The following is a 24,325-nucleotide window of genomic DNA, read 5'->3' on the forward strand; positions in this document are numbered from 1 at the left end:
GGACTGGGGTAAGCACAGTAAGAAGTCTCACAACACCAAGTTAAATTCCAACAGATTTATTTGGTAGCACAAGCTTTCGGAGTCTCACTCCTTCTTCAGGTGAGTGGAGAGTTCTCTTCACAAACGGCATATAAAGACACAGACTCAATTTACAAGATAATGATTGGAATGCAAGGTAATCAAGTCTTAAAGGTACAGACAATGTGAGTGGAGCGAGGGTTAAGGACAGGTTAAAGAGATGTGTATTGTCTCCAGCCGGGACAGTTAGTGAGAATTTACAAGCATTGAGGCCGTTCTCATGCATGTCAGCAAATACTTCAGCAGTCATGGGCATTCAACCTCTGATCTTCAGGTAAACGTTCTCCAAGGCAGCCTTCACAACACACAACAATGCAGAATCGCTGAGCGAAAACTGATAGCCAAGTTCCGCACACGTGAGGATGGCCTCAACCAGAATCTTGAGTTCATAACACACTATCTGTAACCCCCATGACTTGCTGTGCAAAATCTCACTAACTGTTCTGGCTGGAGACAATACACATCTCTTTAACCTGTGCTTAACCCTCTCCCCACTCACATTGTCTGTACCTGTAAAGACCTGATTACCTGTAAAGACTTGCATTCCAACCATTATCTTGTAAATTGAGTCTGTGTCTATATATATCCTGTTTGTGAATGCAACTCTCCACTAACCTGAAGAAGGGGTGACACCCTGAAAGTTTGTGCTACCAAATAAACCTTTTGGTCTTTAACCTGATGTTGTGAAACTTTTTACAATAAATTCTGTCCCAGCCAGTGACAGCCATACCCCACAAATTAGTTTTAAAAAAAGAAAATGAACAGTCTGTACTCATTGCAGACATTTCTAGCAGTAACTTATCTGATACAGGCTGTTGATGAACCCATTTGAATGAACTACTAGGATAAGACCGCAATGTCTCCAGATAAGATAGACCATGCAACCAGCAACCACTCCACCTATAAACAGTGGAAAAGTGCCAGGCTTTTCCTGTGAACAATCCAGGATTGCAAGATTAGACCAACACTGAAGTTTCACTTGATTTAACAGCATAAGTCAGGAGCAATTTGACAAAGGGGATAGCTCAGAGGATTAACTGGGCTGGGGGATAAGTTAAGGGTCTGCTGAAAGAAAGACTTGATTAATTAAACGACAACTTTTTGTTTAATGCTCTCTTGTGTTCTCATATTTCTGTGCTCTGGATCAATACTCGGTGAATGTAAGGAGAGGTTATTGATTTACATTTCAGCTCATTAGCTTCCACATTTTGTGCAGCTCAGGACCAGGGTTATATTTCACCAGGTTAATGAACCAATTTATAGATTGTGCATAGTGGGCACAATTTACAATTTAGAAGCATCTGTGATGTCCAAATGGGAAAAGTCAGGTATCGAAGATGTATTTATAGTCTGGGAAAAAAACTTCATCATAATTAATGTCTTATAGTTTACGTTGCTTAATCGATCCAGGCTGTACCGCAGATTTACTGAATTCACCTTATCAATGGGATCTGAGTGTTTTGTGCTACTTAAATGTATTGTGCTGGGTTTAGGAGCAGAATATCTGATTGATTTGGGGTACCTGTGACAATACTATAAACTTCAAAGATTACTGTGGAACCACAGATAGGTTCAAACCAGTGTTCTAATCGAGATTTGTCCAGAGACAGGGTTTTAGCTCTGAAAAGGCTCAGATAAGGCTATGTAATGAAAAGTCTGTTTAGGAATAACTGAAGGGTTTGCAACTTATTGCAGTGAATGATTTGATTTGATTTATTATTGTCCCATGTATTAACGTACAGTGAAAGGTATTGTTTCTTGCGCGCTATACAGACAAAGCATATTGTTCAGAGAGCAGGAAAGGAGAGGGTGCAGAATGTAGTGTCACAGTCATAGCTAGGGTGTAGAGAAAGATCAACTTAATGCGAGGTAAGTCCAATCAAAAGTCTGACAGCAGCAGGAAAGAAGCTGTTGAATGATGAACAACAATGTTGAGTGTTGTTGCAGCTGCACTCATCCAGAAAAGTTGAGAGTATTCTGTTACACTCCTGACTTGTGCCTTGGGCAAGCTTCGCGGAGCCAGGATTTTTTGATTTGATTTGATTTATTATTGTCACATGTATTAGCATACCTTGTTTCATGCGTGCTATACTGTTCATAGAGAAGGAAAGGAGAGGATGCAGAATGTAGTGTTACAGTCATAGCTAGGGTGTAGAGAAAGATCAACTTAATGTGAGGCAGGTCCATTCAGAAGCCTGATGGCAGCAGGGAAGAAGCTGTTTTTGAGTTGGTTAGTGCTTGATCTCAGAATTTCATCCCTTTTTTCCAAGGGAAGAAGTTGAAAGAGAGAATGTCCGGGTTGCTTGGGGTCTTTGATTTTGCTGGCTGCTTTTCCCGAGGCAGCGGAAAGTGTAGGCAGAGTCAATAGATGGGAGGTTGGTTTGCGTGATGGATTGGGCTACATTCACAACCTTTTGTAGTTCCTTGCGGTCTTGTGCAGAGCAGGAGCCCAGACCAAGCTGTGATTCAACCAGAAAGAGTGTTTTCTATGGGGCACCTGTAAAAGTTGGTGAGAATCATAGCGAAGGTGTTAAATTTCCTTAGCCTCCTGAGAAAGTGGAGGCAGATTGGTGAATTTCTTAACCATCTGGGACATTATCTGTCAGGTATGATTACGACAATGTCAGGCTGTTGCTTGGTTAGTCTGTGAGACAGTGCTCCCAATTTTGGCACAAACCAAATCTCAGTCAGGAGGATTTTGCAGCGATGACAGCGTTGGGTTTGTTGTTGAGATTTCCATGCCTGAGTGGATACTGAGCGTTCTGCCTGGTTTCATTCCTGATCCAATTTTCTGTGGCAGTTTGATAGAATCGATACTTTGTGAGGACCACAATGATACTTTGCCACCACCTCTCCCTGCAGACACGTTCCTCACTGGTCTTGGGAATTCTCAGCCAGTTATCCTTCTAGTTTTATACAAACAGAACAGATAATGTAACGCATCCTCCTTAACTTAAAGCTCTGATTGAAGCACCTGTAACAAAAATCATTGTGACGAAAGATCTCAGCCAGGACGTTCCAATCTGAATTAGTGTTGCCCTGATTATAGAAGACCAACTTTAGTTTCTTAATGACTTCTAATAGTGGCTAGTGGACTGGATTATCCATCCTGCCTTTGGTCTAAGAATCGGTGTATCCATTGAACCAGAATCTTCAATTCAATTAGACACAAAATCTAATCCATTGAAAGAAACATGCATCAGAAACTCATACCGATCACCTTTGTTTCAGGCGGACCAGAAGGCAGGACATCCGGAACGGTGACCCTCTGACCCAATGTTCTGATCAACATCACAATGGTAAGTTAACAATAGCTTCAGGCTGCACAACCTTTCGATATCTCGGACGGATTCTTCCATTAAATGGTGTGTTTTGTATTTATGGTGGTGTGGATGAGATTTTGCGAACAGACTGATACTTGGGGAGTTAATTTGATTTAATTTGAAGATATTACAAAGAACGAACAAACTGAAGTACAGCACAGGAGTAGGCCCTTTGACCCTCCAAAGCTCTATCGATCATGATGCCCCAACTAAACTAAACAAAAACCTTCTGCTCTTTCTCAGTCTGTATCCCTCTATTTTCTCCCTTTTCATGTACCCATCCAAATGCCTCTTAAATATTACTAATGTGCCCGCTTCCACCACCTCCTCTGGCAGCGCGTTCAGGCACCCGCCCCTCTCGGTGTGAAAAAATTTCCCTTGTACATCTCCTTTAAACTTTCCCCCTCTCACCTTGAACCAGAGACCCCTTATAATTGACACTTCTGCCCTAGGAATAATCCTCTGACTATCCACCCTGTCTATGCCTCTTATAATTTTGTAGCCCTCCATGAGGTCTCCCCTCAGCCTCCATCTTTACAGCTAAAACAATCCTAGTTTATTCAACCTCCCCTCACAGCATGGCCGATCCAACCAACTTTGCCTATCTTTGGACCATGGGAGGACGCAGACAGTGACCCAACTCGAGATTCGAAACTGGGACCCTGGCACTGTGAGTCAGCAGTGCTAACCACTGTGTCACCATGCTGCCCTAATCCAGCTAATCTGCACATCTTTTCACTGTGGGAGAAAACTGGAGCCCCCGGAGCAAACCCATGCAGACACTGGGAGAATGTGCAAACTCTACACAAACAGCAATGGGTTACTCCGATGTGCAGGTTAGGTGGATTGGCTATACTTATTTGCCCCTTAGTGCCAGGGAGACTAGCAGGATAAATACATAGGGTTATCGGTGCAGGCTTGATGGGCTGAATGGCCTGTCGGGATTCTATGATTATTTCACAGATCTGAGGGCAGAATGGCCATTTCTCCTTTATTGTGTTGACAGATCTGGGGTTTGCTTTCACTGGTACCCAGTGATGTCCAATACTCTTCAGCCAAGTGCACACTCTTCATGTCAAACATATTGGCTGCCACCACAGAGAGTCCTCACTAACAGCCACACATCTTTTTGCTACAATAAAGACCACAGGATAACCATTCCCAGACTCTGACTGGTCGTCAAACAGACCCTTAAAATAAACTGGCAGAACTTGTCTAAATCTTTGTAGAAATGGAAGGAGTGGAAATGTTTCCTGTCTCCATGAAACAACCACATTCCACTGCCACCTTCATCTACCTATCCCTGCTCCCCATCTTCCCTCTTATCCCCAGTCTCTCCCAATCTTGTTCTGATATATCTGAACAGTAATTTATTCATCAATTCCATTCTGTTTGTGTGAAGAAATCTACCTGATTTACCCTTCTGAACTGAATTTCTTGATTTTCACCTTATTTCCACTCTGAGAAACCTTCCCCCAATGTGAACATAAATCTGTTTTCTCATTGCCCTCCATCTGAACCATCTGTCAAATCACCAAACCCTTCCCCTTTTCTATTGAATACAATTCCATCTCTCCCTTTAACTCTGATTTCCACTCAGTTGGATCATTCTAGATGCTTCAGTGTTGAGCTTCTCATGTTTCTGATGGTGAGTTACAAACATGACTCATGATGCAATCGATGTTGATTTATATTCTATCCTTTTATTAAATTGATGGGTTGAAAGGCCTCTTATGTGATTCTGTGAAATCAAACCAGGGAGCCATTAATGTTGGAATTGATTGAGGATTCTGATAAATATTTATCCAAAACACCTGACCAAACACCCCAAATCTTTTGTTAAGTTGCAGTGAGACAACTAGATATAGAACAAAGAAAATTACAGCACAAGAACAGGCCCTTCGACCCTCTAAGTCTGCACTAACCATGCTGCATGATTGAACTAAAGCCCCTACCCTTCCAGGACCATATCCCTCTATCCCCATCCTATTTAGGTTTTTGTCCAGACACCCCTTAAAATTCACTATCATATCTACTTCTACTCCCTCCCCCAGGCACCCACAACTCTGTGTAAAAAGCTTGCCTCCTACTTCTCCTTTAAACTTTGCCCCTCGCACCTTAAACCTGTGCCCCCCCCCCAGTAATTGACTCTTCCACCCTGAGAAAACCCTTCTGACTATCCACTCTGTCCGTGCCTCTCATAATCTTGTAGACTTCTATCAGGTCTCCCCTCAACCTCTATCGCTCCAGTGAGAACAAACCAAGTTTCTCCAACCTCTCCTCATAGCTAATGCCCTCCATACCAGGCAACATCCTGGTAAATCTTTTCTGTATCCTCTCCAAAGCTTCCACATCCTTCTGGTAGTGTGGTGACCAGAATTGAACATTATATTCCAAGTGCGGCCTCACTAAGCTTCTATAAATCTGCAACATGACTTGCCAATTTTTAAACTCAGTGTCCCGGCCGATGAAGGCAAGCATGCTGTATACCTTCTTGACTCCCTTCTCCACCTGTATTGCCACTTTCAGTGCCCTGTGTACCTGTACACCCAGATCCCTCTGCCTATCAATACTCTTAAGGGTTCTGCCATTTGCTGTATATTTCCTATCTGTATTAGACCTTCCAAAATGCATTAACTCACACTTGTCCGGATTAAACTCCATCTGCCATCTCTCCTCCCAAGTCTCCAACTGATCTATATCCTGCTGTATCCTCTGATGGTCCTCATCTCTGTCCGCAAATCCACCAACCTTTGTGTCGTCCACAAACTTAATCATCAAACCAGTTACATTTTCCTCCAAATCACTTATGTATATTACAAACAGCAAAGATCCCAGCACTGATCCCTGAGGAACACCACTTGTCACAGCCCTCCATTCAGAAACATACCCTTCCACTGCTACCCTCTGTCTTCTTTGACTGAGCCAGTTTTGTATCCACCTTGCCAGCTCACCTCTGATCCCGATTGACTTCACCTTCTGCACCAGTCTGCCATGAGGGGCCTTGTCAAAGGCCTTACTGAAGTCCATGTAGACAACATCCACTGGCCTGGCCTACCCTCATCAATCATCTTCATCACTTCTTCGAAAAACTCGATTAAGTTAGAAGAGACACAAACTCCCCTTCACAAAACCATGTTGCCTCTCACTAATACATCCACTTATTTCCAAGTGGAAATTAACCCTGTCTTGAAGAATCCTCTCCAATAATTTCTCTAAGGCTCACCAGCCTGTAATTACCTGGATTATTCTTGCTACTCTTCTTAAGCAAAGGAACAACATTGGCTATTCTCCAATCCTCTGGGACCTCCCCTGTAGCCAGTGAGGATACAAATATTTCTCTCAAGGCCCCAGCAATTTCCTGCCTTGCCTCTGTCAGTACTTTGGGTTAAATCCCATCAGGCCCTGGGGACTTGTCAACAACCCCAAAACCTCCTCCTGACTCAAACTATCTACACACTCTTCTCCAGATTCTTCATCCACCAAGTCCTTCTCTTTGGTGAATACTGAGGCACTCATTTAATACCTCACCCATTTCCTCTGGCTCCACGCATAGATTCCCTCCCCTGTCCTTGAGTGGGCCTCTCTGGCTCTTGCTCTTTATATATTTATAAAAAACCTTCGGATTTTCCTTAATCCTGCTGGAAATGACAGTGTTTGGAAGTTAATTAACTCCTTCCTCCTCTGTGTAAATAGTGCCCTGATTTGATTATCTTTTGATTCCATAACACAGAAGTGATCGGGGAGTTTGGTGTGTGGACTCTCCGGGTGGAATTGTCCAGTCACGCTCACCCCAAGACTGGAAATCCCTGACTGAGGTTAACAGGCTTTGTATGATCTGCCCCACCCGATTCCCATGGTGGGCTGGATGGGAAAACTCCCCCCTCTGTGATCCTGCAGTGTTGTGGCTGAGGATCAGAATTCCATTTCCACCATTGCTGACCCTAAATATCCACCCTGCCGTCACTCAACCCATTTCCAACCCGCCCCGTGTTACAGGCTGCCTGGACGTATGTTTACGTGTCCTGTATGTAAGCTGCTTTGGTCCAGACGATTTACCTGTTAACGCTGACATTCCAACCTTTATCCTGATGTTGTGTCTTTGCTTATACATGCTCTGTTTGTGAACCCCCCTCCCCACTCACCTGATGAAGGAGCAGCGCTCTGAAAGCTCGCGATTCTAAATAGACCTGTTGGACTTTAACCTGGTGTTGTGAGACTTCTTATTGTGCCCACCCCAGTCCAACGCTGGCATCTCCACATCAGCACTGACTTTGACAGCTGAGAGCTAGTAATTTATAGATTACAAAAGTGAAGTACAATGGCCAAGTGAAAGAAGCATTATTGTGCAGAAATATTCTTCTGTTTGCCTCGGCCTTATCCTGGGTTATGTTTGGCTGAAGTCTTGAATAACTTTTTTGTTTCGGTCTTCACGGAGGAGGACGTGAATAATTTGCCGGGTGTTAGAGATGGAAAGGTGGTAGGACTGGAGGGTCTCAATGACATTATTGTTACTAGAGACACGGTGCTCGACAGACTGGAGGGACTGATTGTGGACAAGTCCCCAGGACCGGATGGAATGCATCCGAGGGTTCTGAAAGAAATGGCGGAGGTGATAGTGGATGCCTTGGTGGTTATTTTCCAAACGTCGCTGGATTCCGGGGAAGTGCCGGAAGATTGGAAAACGGCTAATGTTACGCCGTTGTTTAAGAAGGGTGGCAGGCAAAAGGCAGGGAATTATAGGCCGGTTAGTTTAACGTCTGTTGTAGGTAAAATGTTTGAATCCATCATCAAGGAGGAAATAGCGAGGCATCTTGAGGGGAATTGCTTGATAAAGCAGACGCAGCACGGTTTCGTTAAGGGGAAGTTGTGTCTGACAAATTTACTGGAGTTCTATGAGGATGTGTCTAGGGCGGTGGATAGAGGAGAGCCGGTGGATGTGGTCTTTCTTGATTTTCAGAAGGCGTTTGACAAGGTACCTCACAAGAGGTTATTGCAGAAGGTCAGGGGACATGGAGTTGGGGGTAGGGTGTTAGCGTGGATAGAGGATTGGTTGTCAAATAGGAGGCAGAGAGTGGGGGTCAATGGGTGCTATTCGGATTGGCGGTTGGTGACTAGTGGAGTGCCCCAGGGGTCGGTGCTGGGGTGTCAGCTATTTACCATTTATATAGATGATCTGGAGGAGGGAACCGAGTGTATGGTGTCGAAATTTGCTGATGACACCAAGATTGGTGGAACGGCAAATTGCGCGGAGGGTGTGGAGAGTCTACAGAAGGATCTAGATAGGCTGGGCAAATGGGCCAGGAAATGGCAAATGGAATTTAATGTTGGCAAGTGCGAGGTGGTCCACTTTGGTTGGAATAATGGTAGGAAGGATTATTACTTACGTGGCGAAAAACTGCAGCAGGCGACGGTGCAGAGGGACCTCGGGGTCCTTGTGCATGAGTCGCAAAAACCCAGCTTGCAGGTGCAGCAGGTGGTCAGGAAGGCGAATGGGATGCTGGCCTTCATAGCGAGGGGGATTGAATGTAAGAGTAGGGAGGTCTTGATGCGGCTGTATAGGGCATTGGTGAGGCCGCAGCTGGAATACTGTGTGCAGTTTTGGGCGCCGCACCTGCGCAAGGATATTTTGGCCCTGGAGGGAGTGCAGAGGAGGTTTACTAGGCTGATACCGGAGTTGAGGGGATTGAGCTATGAGGAGAGGCTGAATAAACTAGGCTTGTACTCGTTAGAGTTTAGAAGAATGAGGGGAGATCTCATTGAGACGTATAAGATGATGAATGGGATGGATAGGATAGAGGTGGAGAGACTCTTCCCGCTCAAAAAAGACAGTAGGACTAGGGGGCACAGCCTCAAGATAAAGGGGAGGCGGTTTAGAACGGAGTTGAGGAGGAACTTCTTCACTCAAAGGGTGGTGAATCTCTGGAATTCTCTGCCCGTTGAAGTGGTGGAGGCTGCCTCGCTAAATATTTTTAAGAAGCAGGTTGATGGGTTCTTGATAAGAGAGGGGATTAAGGGTTATGGGGAGAGGGCGGGAAAGTGGAACTGAGCCACGACAGATCAGCCATGATCTTATTGAATGGCGGGGCAGGCTCGAAGGGCTAGATGGCCTACTCCTGCTCCTATTTCTTATGTTCTTATGTTCTTATGTACTGTGTGCAGTTTTGGGCGCCGTACTTACGCAAGGATATTTTGGCCTTGGAGGGAGTGCAGAGGAGGTTTACTAGGCTGATACCGGAGTTGAGGGGGTTGAGCTATGAGGAGAGGCTGAATAAACTAGGCTTGTACTCGTTAGAATTTAGAAGAATGAGGGGAGATCTCATTGAGACGTATAAGATGATGAATGGGATGGATAGGATAGAGGTGGAGAGACTCTTCCCGCTCAGAAAGGACAGTAGGACTAGGGGGCACAGCCTCAAGATAAAGGGGGGGGCGGTTTAGAACGGAGTTGAGGAAGAACTTCTTCACTCAAAGGGTGGTGAATCTCTGGAATTCTCTGCCCGTTGAAGTGGTGGAGGCTGCCTCGCTAAATATTTTTAAAATGCGGGTTGATGGGTTTTTGATAAGAGAGGGGATTAAGGGTTATGGGGAGAGGGCGGGAATGTGGAACTGAGCCACGACAGATCAGCCATGATCTTATTGAATGGCGGGGCAGGCTCGAAGGGCTAGATGGCCTACTCCTGCTCCTATTTCTTATGTTCTTATGCCGTCAGAACAATAATTAATTTCCACGATCACAGCTAGTTACTGATTTACTCCCACTGCAGCTAGTTACACTTCACACTCTGAATATATCACCAACATCCAACCAACATTGCTAAAAAGGCAAAACAGGCACTGAGAATTACTGGCTCCTGCACAATACTCCTTAATGCATGGGTCAGGAAAAAATGTAAAATACAGAAAGCTTTGCTCTGTCGCGCAACACAGTGATAGTCATAAACTCTGACACGTCCTGAAGCTGAATGTTTGACACCACTGCCCTCTGGTGGAAAGCAAACAGATTTGTCACATTTTCATTACGCACTCTTTCGTAAACTTTTGGAATTTTTTCATTTATAAACATGTACTGAAGAATTTAAATAGACCCACTGCAAACAATATTATAACGACATCAGTCAGTGTTTGCACAGTACAAAGTGTGTTTATAAAATTAAACATCTCCAATATAAGATTTTAAATCATTTAGAAACATAGCATTAGATAGTCACATTATAAAGAGGATGAAATCATGTTTGGAACATTAACATATTTACACTTTAATATTTTAACAGAAACATTAACCTGTTTTAAACAACTGACTTAGTTTAAACAATCCACAAAGGGATTTGATCTGAATGTTTATCCACTGATTTGGAGAGGATGAATTTCACACCCAGCTTTCTGGTAATTCTTTCTGGCTGAGTTTATCTTGGAGAGATCTGAAGCTTTGTGCCTTCTAGAAAGAGGCTCCATCCAAGCATGAAGATAACTTTACTGCAGAGAGAGGTTTATAATTCGGGTTTTGTTGTCAGTGATTTAATCAATGGATGATTTATTGGATGTTTACAAACTAAACCACAGACTTTCCAAAAGTTTCATTATTAAAATGAATGTATCTCCATTTTATAACAACAGAACCATAGAATCACATTGCAGCTGAGGCCCTTCGGCCCTTTGAGTCTGTACTGACACATGAGAAATGCTTAGTCTAGCGATCTAATCCCATCTGCCAGCACCTGGCCCATAGCCTCAATGTTATGATGCGTCAAGTGTTCATCCACGTCAACCCGCCTCTACCACCCCCCAAGGCAACACATTCATAAGAACATAAGAAATAGGAGCAGGAGTAGGCCATCTGGCCCTTCGAGCCTGCCCCGCCATTCAATAAGATCATGGCTGATCTGTCGTGGCTCAGTTCCACTTTCCCGCCCTCTCCCCATAACCCTTAATCCCCTCTCTTATCAAGAACCCATCAACCTGCTTCTTAAAAATATTTAGCGAGGCAGCCTCCACCACTTCAACGGGCAGAGAATTCCAGAGATTCACCACCCTTTGAGTGAAGAAGTTCCTCCTCAACTCCGTTCTAAACCGCCTCCCCTTTATCTTGAGGCTGTGCCCCCTAGTCCTACTGTCTTTTCTGAGCGGGAAGAGTCTCTCCACCTCTATCCTATCCATCCCATTCATCATCTTATACGTCTCAATGAGATCTCCCCTCATTCTTCTAAACTCTAACGAGTACAAGCCTAGTTTATTCAGCCTCTCCTCATAGCTCAATCCCCTCAACTCCGGTATCAGCCTAGTAAACCTCCTCTGCACTCCCTCCAGGGCCAAAATATCCTTGCGCAGGTGCGGCGCCCAAAACTGCACACAGTACTCCAGCTGCGGCCTCACCAATGCCCTATACAGCTGCAGCAAGACCTCCCTACTTTTATATTCAATCCCCCTCGCTTTTATATTCAATCCCCCTCACATTCCAGACCATCATCACACCCTGGGTTTTTCCCCACATCCTCCCTAAACCCCAACCCTCACCTTGAACTTATGTCCCCGCGTGACTGACCCTTCAACTAAGAGGAACAGCTGTTCCTTATCCACTCTGTCCATGTCTCTCACACCTCGATCAGGTCACCCCTCAGTCTTCTCTGCTCCAACAAAACTACCCAAGCCAATCCAACCTCTCTTCATAACTGGAATGTTCCATCCCAGGCAGCATCCTGGTGATTTATTCATTGAATATTTCATTGTCAAAGTGAATGATGGAACTTAAATGAAGCAGACTGATTGTGGAGACCTGGAACATTACTGCCAGTCTACAGAAACTGGTTCAAAGGGACAAATGGCCTACTTGTGTTCCTATTTTGTAAAGTTTTTTTTTCCACTGGCTTTAGTGACATGTAGACACTAAGTACACAGTACTCTTGCACACAGTACACAAACGGTGGCCTCCCCAAAGTTCGACACAACTCCAACATGACTTTCCTGCTTTTGCAATCTATGCCTTGATTGATAAAGGCAAGTGTCCCAATGCAATTTTCACCACCCTACTAACATGCCCTTCTGTCTTTAGAGATTTGAGGACAAACACGCCAAGCTCCCTTTCTTTCTCAATGCTTCCTGGTGTCCTGCTACTCACTGAATACTTCCTTGTCAAATTACATCTTCCAAAATGGATCACCTCGCACGTTTCAGAGTTAAATTCCATCTGCCACTTATCCGTCCATTTGACCATTCCGGCAATATCTTGCTGTAGCCCAAGACACTCAGCCTCATTGTTAACCACCCAGCCAATCTTTGTCTCATCCGCAAACTTACTAATCCTTCCTCCACATGGTCATGTTGTTAATATAAGTGCTCATAAATAGGGAACTCGGTAAATATCCCTGTGGCACTCCACCGGACCGGCTCCCAGTCACTAAAGCAGCCTTCTGTCATCACCCTCTGTTATAACTCAGACAATTTTGAATCCACTTTATCAAATTCCCCTGTATCCTATCTGCAAGTGCCTTCTTTATAAGTCTCCCCATGTGGCGCCTTGTCAATGGCTTTGCTGAAATAACTTGAATAGTCAGTTGGTATAGATTGTCCTGAAAGCTGTGAATCAGCAGTTGCCAATGAACGTTTAATGAGGTTTTAGATGTAAAAATATAGTTATTAAATGGGAAATGGGTCATTCTCTGTGAAAGTGCCATCTGTATCACTGACACTATCAAATAACACTCAGGAATGTAACTGCTGTATAGAGTGGAGGGAAAGCACAGTCAATAATGATATTGTCTCTAGGGGTTAGATATGGGGCAGAGACACCTTACTGGAAATAAAACAGTAATGGCATTTAATCTGGGAATGTGTGAACTTGTCTTTTTTATCAGTAAGAATAGAAAAGTAGTGCAGTATTGAAATGGAGAGAGATTGCAGAAACTCAGTGATACAGAGGGACCTGGTACATAAGTCACAAAATATTAGTCTGAAGACATAGGAAGTAATTAGGAAGGCAAATGGAATGTTTTCATATATTTCAAGGGAAATTAAACATTGATACAGGGAGGTTTGGCTCAAACTGTATAGGGCCTTGGTGATGCATACAGGTTAGTGAAGGGAGAATTATTAAGGAGGGCACTGAGATAACTAACTGCTCTCCTTTGAGTAATACCACTGCACTGAGTAATCAGACTGGGCTTCTTTTTAATACCCCATTTAGAAAAGAAATGCTCATCAGGGCATTATTCCATTGACAGACCTTAATTATATACTCAAATTCTAGACTGCTTTCCCACTCAAAGAATAATTCAGTCAAACTGAAACTATTTCATAGTTATTATTGCATAATCCCTTCGAGTATGATCAATGAACACAATCCCTATGTAACTACTTGTACCGATTGCTTCAGCCTAGTTTTCTGATCTCTTTAGATGGTTTTCTGTTAACTCAATCTGTACACTGCTCTAACTCCAGTTTGCACTCCTAGTAACTACTTTGTTGGGTCTGTCTGCAGAACACAGCAAGACAGAAATACAACAGTTGCTCCTTAAGAATGAGCGATAATAGTTCCTTTAATCTCTGATTATCAGCACAGAATATGATGGCTCTCATATTTCTGTCATGAAGGAGTTAGAAATGGCATCATAATCCTTCCTCCTCTTTGAGTTTGCTGCTGTGGGTAACACAATACCTCACTGGCTGATAGCTAAGTGGAATCTTAATCCTTCCTTCAACTTTTACTCTTCCCTTTAACAAGATTGTGTTCCAAACAGTGCCATTAGACGGTGCTAAGTAGTGATTCTCAGAGAGTTTGTCACTTTGCTGAAACTTGTCCAATTACGAGTGTAACGGTAATTTCCTGAGTTCTCAGCCTGAGGACAGGTCGACCCATCTGTAATCTCCACCCTGGATAGAGCAAGGAGGCAGGTTCCTAATAACAACATCAGAACCAGGAGCAGGAGTCGGCCATCTGGCCCCTCGAGCCTGCTCCACCATTCAATAAGATCATGGCTGATCTTTTTGTGGACTCAGCTCCACTTACCCACCCGCTCACCATAACCCTTAATTCCTTTACTGTTCAGAAATTTATCTATCCTTGCCTTAAAAACATTCAATGAGGGAGCCTCAACTGCTTCACTGGGCAGAGAATTCCACAGATTCAACAGAGTTTCTGCTGTGTATTGAAAGTTTATCCATACTGAGCAGATCAAGTGTAGGATCAGCATGGGAACAGGCATAGTGTTGATTCTTGTTTATTTGGATCTTGTTTGTCTCTCTTGTGGTGACCATGAATTGGATTCAATTTGAATTGGGTCTTGGAGCAAGCAGGGAAATAGATTACGGGTTGGTCCTGTCCACTCTGTGCATTGGCTTTGTAACTCTGAGAAAAGAATAAAAGAAATACTAATAAGGCCATAGACTCTAAAGAATTCCCCCAAACTCTTTCCTCCCTCTCCTTCTTTCAGTCTCTCCTTGAAATATCCTTCAATTAACAAACTTTTGGTCACCTCTCTGAAGATCTACTTATGTCACCTAGCATCAAATTTTGTCTTTTAAAGTTCCTGCAAAGTGTCGTGGGATATTTTGTCCCTTGAAAACAGGAACATTAGGAGGAGTAAGTCATACAGCACTCAACCCAGCTCAGCTATTCCATAGTGTAAAATCTGATCTCCTGCTATAATTTTACATTCCCACACTATCTCCATATCCCTTCATTCATTTAATGTCAAGAATCAGTTGGGTTGGGCCATGAATATACTCAATGACTGAGCAGTCACAGCTCGTCGGAATAGAGAATCCGAAAGATTCACAATCCTCACCTCAGTCTGAGTGAGCTAACTCCTTCATCCCGAGATTGCAAATTCCTCCATCCAAAGACTCAGCACCTTCCCTGTACGGCTTTCTGAGAATCTTATACATTGTAATCAGATCATCTCTCGGTCATCCAATTTCCAAAATCAAATCTTAAAGATGCCATATAATTGCAGGAATCTATTGTTGTGCTGTTGCTAAACAGCCAGTTTGATAGCAAGCAATTAAAGCTGTTTTCTCATTACTTTGGCTGGAGTTATATGATGTGACCTGGGCATTACTGGCAAAGGGGGAGGATCTACAATTGTCACAGTTTCTCTGGGTTAAAAAGAGAAAAATCAGCCAAGATTTCAATTTTGACCATTATCCTCCTGGAGAAGAACCCATGTGATGTTCATATTCATTGGGATTGAGGTCAACTTTGAGATTTGCAAATCATATTGCTCAATGTTGAAGTCACACAAAATGCTGGACACTTTGCTGGAATACTGGGGGATGATTTGCTCCCACACAGGAGGAAAACAGAAAGGAAAAGACTGGAGACAAGTAGTTAAGAAGGTGAATATATTTTCACTGCACAGAAGATTCTTTGTAGGGATTTACTTGACTTCTTGAAGCCACCCAAATTCTATGTGATAAATATGGTTCCCCAGCAAACATATAGTCCAAATCTCAGCATTCCTGAGGTGGCCAATTCCAGATCTGAGTTAGCACCAGTACCTTGCCTGTTTTTTCAGCGCTATTTCAGGAATTGGATAGTGCTCTTGCTCATCCAGGAAGAAATGTTGTTAAAATGATAGATTAGACTGAGAATCATTCAAATAATGTCCAAGTACAACATTAGAATGATAGAATGAAGCATTACTAGTCCTGGATGTGGGACCAATTTCAGATCTGGGGGGAAATGTAACCGTGAGGATGGAATCTTCTCTCCTTGGGATGATAACACGATTCGGGACCATTTCTGGATCTTGATCACGTGAGTCAGTCAGGATCCCACCCGAGACATCTTCCCAAAGGCAGCCAATTAAGGGGTGGCCTCCTGGATCCCACATTCCGATTAAGGATAGTGGATGGCTCGCTGACGCTGTATTCCCAATCTGCAGTTTGGCAGTTCCTGACCTTCCAAATGTCAAGGAGGTGGAGGGGGGAGGCGGGTGGAGGGGTGCAAGACCACCCTCAACCTGAAGCACTCTCTGAAGAGATGAGATCTAAATTTCAGAGTGTGTCGCCTCAGTTGCATGGCCCTCCCTGTGTGGGGGGAGGGGGGTGGAGACAGGGAGGGGGGGGATCCTTACGACAGGATGGCCAGCAGAGCAGCTGTGACCTAGGATAGCAATGATATCAGTGCAGTTCGAACTGGAGGCCATACACTTCCCAGGCTGACCCATAGCAAACGGCCTCCAGCCATCTGCCAGGCTTGGCTGCCAAGGGTGGGTATCCAGGTGAGCGTCCCCCCCCCCCTCCAGGAATATCCCCGCTGGTGCTGACCCACTCACCTGCAGGAAGATTTCCCGGAATGACCCACCTAGAAGCCCAAGGGACCAGGAATGTTCCAGCTGGAGTGAGCAAGGGTAACAAATATTTCAAATAGAGAGATTAGATTTGCCCAATGGACACATCACAGAAAATAATCCAGCAATGATGGACATGAGAGAAATGAAATTTCTTTATTAATATAACTTGGATAATCAGAAGCTTTTTCCCAGGATGGAAGTGTCAATTACAAGGGGGCACAGGGTTAAGGTGTGAGGAGCAAGGTTTAAAGGGGATGTACGAGGCAGATATTTTACACAGAGGGTGGTGGGTGCCTGGAATTCGTTACCAGGGGAAGCGGTGGAAGTGGATACAGTGGTGACTTTTAAGGGGCGTCTGGACAAATCCATGAATAGGATGGGGATAGAGGGATATGATCCCGGGAAGGGGTTTAGTTCAGTCGGGCAGCAGGGTTGGTGCAGGCTTGGAGGGTAATTTTCTTTGTTCTATAAAGATATGTAAAAATAAATTGATTGAAAAAATAATTTTTCATTTAAATCATGAGCCCAAAGTTTGTGAATGTCCGTAACTGTGTTCTGTTTTACATCAGTAAATATATTCTGACCCATTCTTTTCTCAGATTGCTGCAACATTTATTAAGCTACCAAAGGAATTAAGAAATATTCAAACTTAAAAATCATTTTTTGTTAGATAATGAGTGGAAATTGCATTATTACCGGTTAATTGTAGCAAGATGTTTATTCGTTGAAAGTACTAATCGATAATGGATTACATTTTAGAAACATCGAAACATAGGAACCAGAAGCAGGAGGAGGCCATTTGGCCCCTCAAGCTTGCACCTTTATTCATTTTGATCATGGCTGATCATCGAATTCAATATCCTGATCCCTACTTCCCCCCATATCCCTTCATCCCTTTAGCCCCAGGAGCTATATCGAATTTCTTCTTGAAATCAGACAACATTTTGGCCTCAACTACATTCTGTGGAAGTGAATTCCACACATTCACCACCCTCTGGGTGAAGACGTTTCTCCTCACCTCACTTCTAAAAGGTTTACCCCTTATCCTCAAACTATGACCCCTAGTTCCGGACTTCCCCACCATTGGGAACATTCTTTCTGAATATACCCTGCCTAACCCTGTTAGAATTTTATAAGTTTCTATGAAATCCCTCTCACTCTTCTAAACTCCAGTGAATATAATCCTAACTGACTTAGCCTCTCCTCATATGACAGTCCTGCCATCCCAGGAATCAGTCTGGTAAACCTTCCTTTGCCCACTTTGTACAGACCACACATTTAGAATGAGACGTTGAGAAGGAGTGTGATGGGAGAGGTCAGCCATTTCTGTGTAAAGTGAAACCACAAGTTAAAGTTGTGTCTCTAAATCACTGAATAGTTCTGCTGACAAGAGATAAGTTGTCAAGAATTGATCTATTTTATAAACTGCCACTCATTGTAAAGTTCACCTGCCGTCCTAAACCATGCACTTTGAGCTGCAGCGAGTGAGTCTGCAGCAATGTTCAGTATTTTCTTGTACAATCCATAAACTCAGGGAGTTGCCTGTTGACTGGATATGAGCTGATGTCTCTAATATACAAATAAATGATCCCCGACTGTCCCAGCAAACCACCAGCGTGTTTTGCTTATTATTGTTTGCTGTAAATTATGAGAATATCTCATTAATAATCCGCTATTGAGACATTTCAAAGGGCGGAATATTCTTCTGAATGCGCAGCACATCTTCCAGAGACACAGTCCCACTTTCTCATCCATAACCTGACCAAAAACCTCCACAATCCCAGTGCCAGTGACTCAGCTCTTTTAGATTTTTCCAAAGCTTTTGGCTGTGTTCTACATGCAGAGTTACTGGGCAACTGGAACCTGAGGAAATACTAATCAGCGGTTAAGAGCATTTCTTACCGAATGGCAACACAGAGTCACAGTGAATGGGGAAGCCTCAAACTGGAGATCAATTAAAGGATCATCGAGACTCAAAGTATTGGCTCCATTCTCTCTCCACAGATGCTGTCAGACCTGCTGAGATTTTCCAGCATTTTTCTGTTTTTGCGCTAGCCTTTACCATTTGTTTGACGACACTTGGAGATGATGCATCCACTTGTGATCCATGTACTGCTAAAGACATTACCCTTTTTGAGAAAGTTCAATGGTGGGCAGCTGGTCTCAATACGGGCAATTACTTGTGGGATGAAAGTATCTCCCGGTTGGTCACTCGGCTGAGACAGGTCACAATCTTACCTTCTCGCCAAGCCAGCTGATGGGTGGGGTGAGCGGGGAGGGTAGTGAAAGTGCCGAGAAATCAGGTTCACACCCGATTTCTCACCTCTCATAATCTTACCGGCACCTGATATCCAGCACGTTCGGCCTCGTGCCCTGAAAGGACGTGAATCTGAATATATTATTTTAAAATATTTAAATTCCTATTTACATAGAGTTAGCACAGGATGGAACAGTCCGGGCTCACTTGCTTTTGCAATCAGTCGGGGAGGGAGGGAGACTGCGGTCCACTCTGCCACAGTGCGGGGAGCTGGTTTTTGGCTGTGATTGGTCTGGGTGGAGAGAGGTTGTTGACCATTCCGAAGATAGGGGTTGCAATCAGTAACGGGGAAGCGCTGGTTTATGGAAACGGAGGCCAGCTGATAGCAGTGATGAACTGACCAGTCTCTGCTGCTCCCAGAGCATAGAAACCTGCACATGTGCAATGGTGCTCTCTGCTGCCATCAGCCAGCTTTTGGGTGATTTAGGCCTTTCCCACTCTGCCTACAGGTGGGAAACAGATTGAGACTTTTTCATTGCACAAGAGTGCCATAAAATTTGATTGGTGGTCACACTAAAAAAAAACTGAATCTCTCCCGTTTTCACACTCGTTCTGCACTGAGAATTTCTTTGGTAAAATCACCCCCACAGTCTCCAGAACTGATGAAAAGCCCATGGTTGACATGCCTCTATAACATTTTGAATGGACAGTTAAATATTTCTTAGCAATATATTAATCCCAAAACTGACTGAGCTCAAAGCATTTGTAACCAACAGCGTTTTGGCTGCTAATTCCTTTCCCTGAGAGAAATTAAACTTCCACAAACCTTCATCTCCATGTCCACTAAGGATTAATCGAAGGAAGATTTGCTGTGCTTTTTAAATTAATGTGACCATCGACTTATTCAATGTGCAGCTCGTGTGGCACCAACCTGGAGGAAATCTTCAAAAAGGAACCTTCCCCAGTGCCAATGTACAATCCTCATAACCAGCTCTGTACTCATTTACATATCTGGTTGTATTGATGGGTAATTGGAATTAAAGGTGATACGCTGGTGACAATTATTTAAAGATATAAAATTGCATTGCAAAATGTTTTCACAACATGAGCCATATCAGATGTACTGTGACATTAACCAGTTCCAATAGAGGTAGAGGAGTAAGAACTCACACAGAAACTTTCTAATGTCCAGCACATGTTCTGTGGTTACAATGCATTCCATCTGCCTAAAAGATCCTGTATCACCACACCCTAATACAGGATTGTAGGGGTGAGATTCAGATGGGGCATTGTCACAAAGCAGGAAATAGTCAGGTTTACACCATGTGTGATCTTCTTTCCAACTGAAGACTTTGAAAGAGAAATTCAGGCAGGTTGTAAAATGTGTTGTAACATTTAGTTTTGATTTTTGACCCGGAGCATAGTGACCAGGGGACTGTCAGAGTAACTTCTTTGCAATGTAATTTAAGCCTTAATAAACTTTATGGGGGGCAAGGTGGCACAGTGGTTTGCACTGCTGCCTCACAGCTTCAGGGACCTGGGTTCGAATCCCGGTTTAGGTCACTGTCTGTGTAGAGTTTGCACATTCTCCCCATGTCTGCATGGGTTTCCTCCGCGTGCTCCAATTTCCTCCCACACTCCAAAGGTGTCCAGGTTAGGTACATTGGTCATGCTAACTTGCTCCTTAGTGTTCCAGGATGCATAGATTAGAGGTATTAGAGGGGTAAATAAGTAGGATTACAGGGATAGGGCCCAGGGATTGTTGTCAGTGCAGACTTGAAGGGACAAAAGGCCTCCATCTGCACTGTAAGATTCAATGATTTAGATTGTTGAGCTGAGGTTTGGCTTACCTGTGAGTTTACCTGTTTGTCTTGAACTCAGGTTACCTGAAGTCATCAGGCAAAATATTAAAAAGAAAGGTCATCTCACCAGTTCCCTCTCCTGTGTGCTGACCTGTTTCTTCAGGCAGAATAAACTATTTTTACTGGGTAACAAAATCAAGGATGCTTTGTGATCACATTTTGTGATTTTTGACTGATTGGTTTAGAGACAGGTGAAGAGTGGTGGGAATAGTTAGTCTGAGATGTAACTGTGGTGTTTGAACATGTTTCTACGTGAGAGAAATAAGTTGCAGCTCAAGTTTATTGTATTATTATAAATGTACAAGCAACCTGTTACTGTATATTAAGGAAGAAGGCAACTGTTTTTAACCATCTCGTTAAGAAATGTATTACAGTTTTACAATTCTATTAAAGCAGTGGATAGTGTCGCTTTGTGTGAAGCTGGTGTTGGGATATTGTTGTGTATGACAACGCAGGGTTCAAGTAACTTGCAATGAATTTCTAAATAGGCAGCAACATTTAATTGATTTATATTGGTTGAACTGAGAGCTGGATTGGTGAATTTGGAGAGCTGTGGGAGGGTCAGTGGGTCATAGATTCCCACTCCCACCCGCACCCTCACAGCCTTGCAGCAAGGGGAAGACAGGTAACCAAAGTTTGAACTGGAAGACAAATGGAGAAATCGCTGCTTCAGACTGACCAATGCGGAATTTAACAAAGACAGACTAATGCTTTCTTATTTTCTATTTTGCTACAAGTGCAGTGACATCACTGGAGATCTTTTCCACCTATACTTTTCATGTAAAACTAAAGTAAATATTCAACATTATGTTAAAATAAATGGGTTTATCGATTTAAATTTGAGGATGTGATCAGTCCACATTACAGACCATAACAGAACCTCTGTGGGAATGCAGAATTTAGTAAACGCAACATGGGCTATCACTGGTGTCAGGTAACCAGACAGTAAAGGAATTTACTCCTGAGCTTAGGATAAGTAAGTCTGCTTAAGAAATGACATTAACCTTGGGAGAATATCCAATGAAGACTGAAATTTGTAATATCACACTTAAATCTTACTTCCTGAAAGACCATTTGGAGATTATGTCACAAAATAACTTTGGGTTGGAGATGGGTTGTTTCACATGTGCATTTTCCAAATTTATTTATTGATGCAATCAGTAAAATGTTGGAAATTTCTGAAATAATGGGCTAGATTTTAATTACCTTTTCCCATTGCACCAATATTAAACCATGTGGGGAAGCCCAGCAGCATTGACTGTGTGGGTGGTGTCAGGTAAAGAGGCATGGGGGTGGGGGCAGCTTCCAGATGTGGAACTGAAGAGAAGCCCACGGCACCATGTAAGCTCCAGCCTGAGAAGTAAAAGTGAAAGATGAACATACTTGTGAATCAAGACCTTCCAACAAGCTGTAAATTTTCATTCAACAAATGATGCACAGTGATTGGCTGAACCTTTCTTCATTTTATGATTTTGCTTCCTCTTCCTTCAGACAATCTACACGAGCACGAAAATATGGAGGAAAAGATCATCTACGGTGTAGAGAACAGCACCACCTTTCTGGAATGTATTCCGAAATCCCAGCGAGCAGTGGTGTACTGGCAATTCCAGAGACAGACTGAGGATCACAAAGTGGAGGTAATGCCTCCAGCTGCAGAGTAGCAATTGTAGAGATTGGAATTGACACGGTGGCATGGGGTGGGGAGGGCACAGTGGTACAGTGGTTAGCATTGCTGCTTTACAACGCCAAGGGCCTGGGTTCAATCCTGGCCTTGGGTCACTGTCTGTGGAGTTTGCACATTCTCCCCATGTCTGCGTGAGTTTCCTGCGAGTGCTTCTGTTTCCTCCCATTCTCCAAAGATGTGCGGTTAGGTTCATTGGCCATGCTAAAATTGACAGTGTCGGGGGACTAGCAGGGTAAGTACATGAGGTTAGGGGCATATGGCCTGAGTGGGATTGTGATCAGTGCAGACTCAGTGGCCAAGTGGCCTCCTGCACTGTGGGAATTCTCTGGATTCAATGGATCTTTATCGGTTACCCTCCGTTTAAAGCAGGTTACCATTCCCACTGATATAGAGAACCCATTCCATTAACATGCTGTGCCCCCAGTATTAAGTCCTGGCCCATTTTCTAGATTTCCTTTATTAAAGGTAAGAATTGGAATGAGTAATTAGATGGTGAATTTGTACATGCTGTAATTAGTGAATCATTGCTTATTGAAGATCAGGTTCATTTGTTTATTTTGGCACATCTCATCTGGCATCTATCCTTCCCCATTCCTTTAAACACAGACACTTGCAGCCTAACCCCTCACAACACAGCAAATTTCAGTTTTACTTCCCCAAAACTCATACTCATATTTTAAAAAATTGAATTGACAGCAAGAGGAACAAATGGATCATTGATTGGTGAGAAATTTCACACCATGCCATTAGGGAAAATATTGTGGCACAAAGAGTATTAAAATCTGGAAAAGAAATTCTCTTTGTGTCCACACGATCTTGATGATCGCTGTCCCATCTATTCTCTGATTCATTGTCTGGAATGTGCCTGAAATTCTATTACTTCCTTCCTTCAGTGTTACAAGATCCAGATTGCTCTGTGTTTTCCCTTGGGGTTTGTCTTAATTCCAAATAATCCCAACCTTTGGTACCATGGGGAAATAAAAAAGGGGGGACATTGTTGGGTGACTTTTAAAAAACATGTTACTCACAGGCATGGTTTAATAAATCAGAAAGGATTTTTAGTCCCAAGTTCATGTTTTTTTAATATCTGAATGTTAAAGCAATTGTGTCAAATTGTACACTTTAAAATGGATCATGTTACAAATTCCTTGTTCTTCATTGGTTAGTCATCAGATTTCTTCAAAAAGGCGCCCCATTCTTTTTAGTTTTGAAGTGTAATCTTTCCACCCTTCCCACTGGCCCCCCTCACCCCCCCACCACCAACTCCCCATCCCCCTCCACCCACCCACCCACCCACCCCAAGGCTATTTGCACACTCTGTTAGTCTCACTTTAATTCCTGGTTAATTAACTGAGTAATCTTCAGTTAAAGATGAGGCTGCACAAATTAGTAATTTGGTCTGTTTCATGCGTGTAGCAAGCTTTAATCCCAGAACCTTTCATCTTGTTACAACTCAATGACAAAGTGAAAACCAGAACCTTTCTAATTCTGCTGTGGAAGATGTGAAAAACATTTATCATTCGACTGAATGACCGGTTTAATTAACTCTGTGATAGGACACAATTAAAATAAAGAGTAACTCATAACATTTAATTGGCCGTGTTTATATCCACTCTTAATATTTCATGCTTTGACAAACTGGTGGCGAAACAGGAACGTGTGTGAAATACCATTAGTGTCTCTCGTTAACAGTAGTGACAGCATCTTCCTACCTTCCCCTGCAGAGTCCCATTGCTTTGGTAAAAACTTCACTTACTTTATTGTGAAAAGTGTTAAATGTCTGCACTTAATTCAGGAATTTAGGATGTCAGAAAGAAGCCTGGTGACTGTAG

At 43.3% G+C, this 24,325-nt stretch overlaps 1 protein-coding gene across 4 annotated transcripts in view; it reads left to right on the forward strand.

Annotated features, from left to right (window-relative positions):
• Positions 1-24,325, forward strand: part of sema3ab (sema domain, immunoglobulin domain (Ig), short basic domain, secreted, (semaphorin) 3Ab) — a 366,890-nt gene that overhangs the window by 337,333 nt on the left and 5,232 nt on the right. For all 4 annotated transcript variants that reach the window (XM_080207779.1, XM_080207780.1, XM_080207781.1 and 1 more), the window contains exons 16-17: positions 3,310-3,377; positions 22,301-22,446. In XM_080207779.1, the coding sequence (XP_080063905.1) occupies positions 3,310-3,377; positions 22,301-22,446 (214 nt within the window). The remainder of the gene's footprint in view (positions 1-3,309; positions 3,378-22,300; positions 22,447-24,325) is intronic.

The sequence above is a fragment of the Carcharhinus amblyrhynchos genome, chromosome 19 (genome assembly GCF_965287045.1).
Source record: "Carcharhinus amblyrhynchos chromosome 19, sCarAmb.v2.hapA, whole genome shotgun sequence".
NCBI lineage: Eukaryota > Metazoa > Chordata > Chondrichthyes > Carcharhiniformes > Carcharhinidae > Carcharhinus > Carcharhinus amblyrhynchos.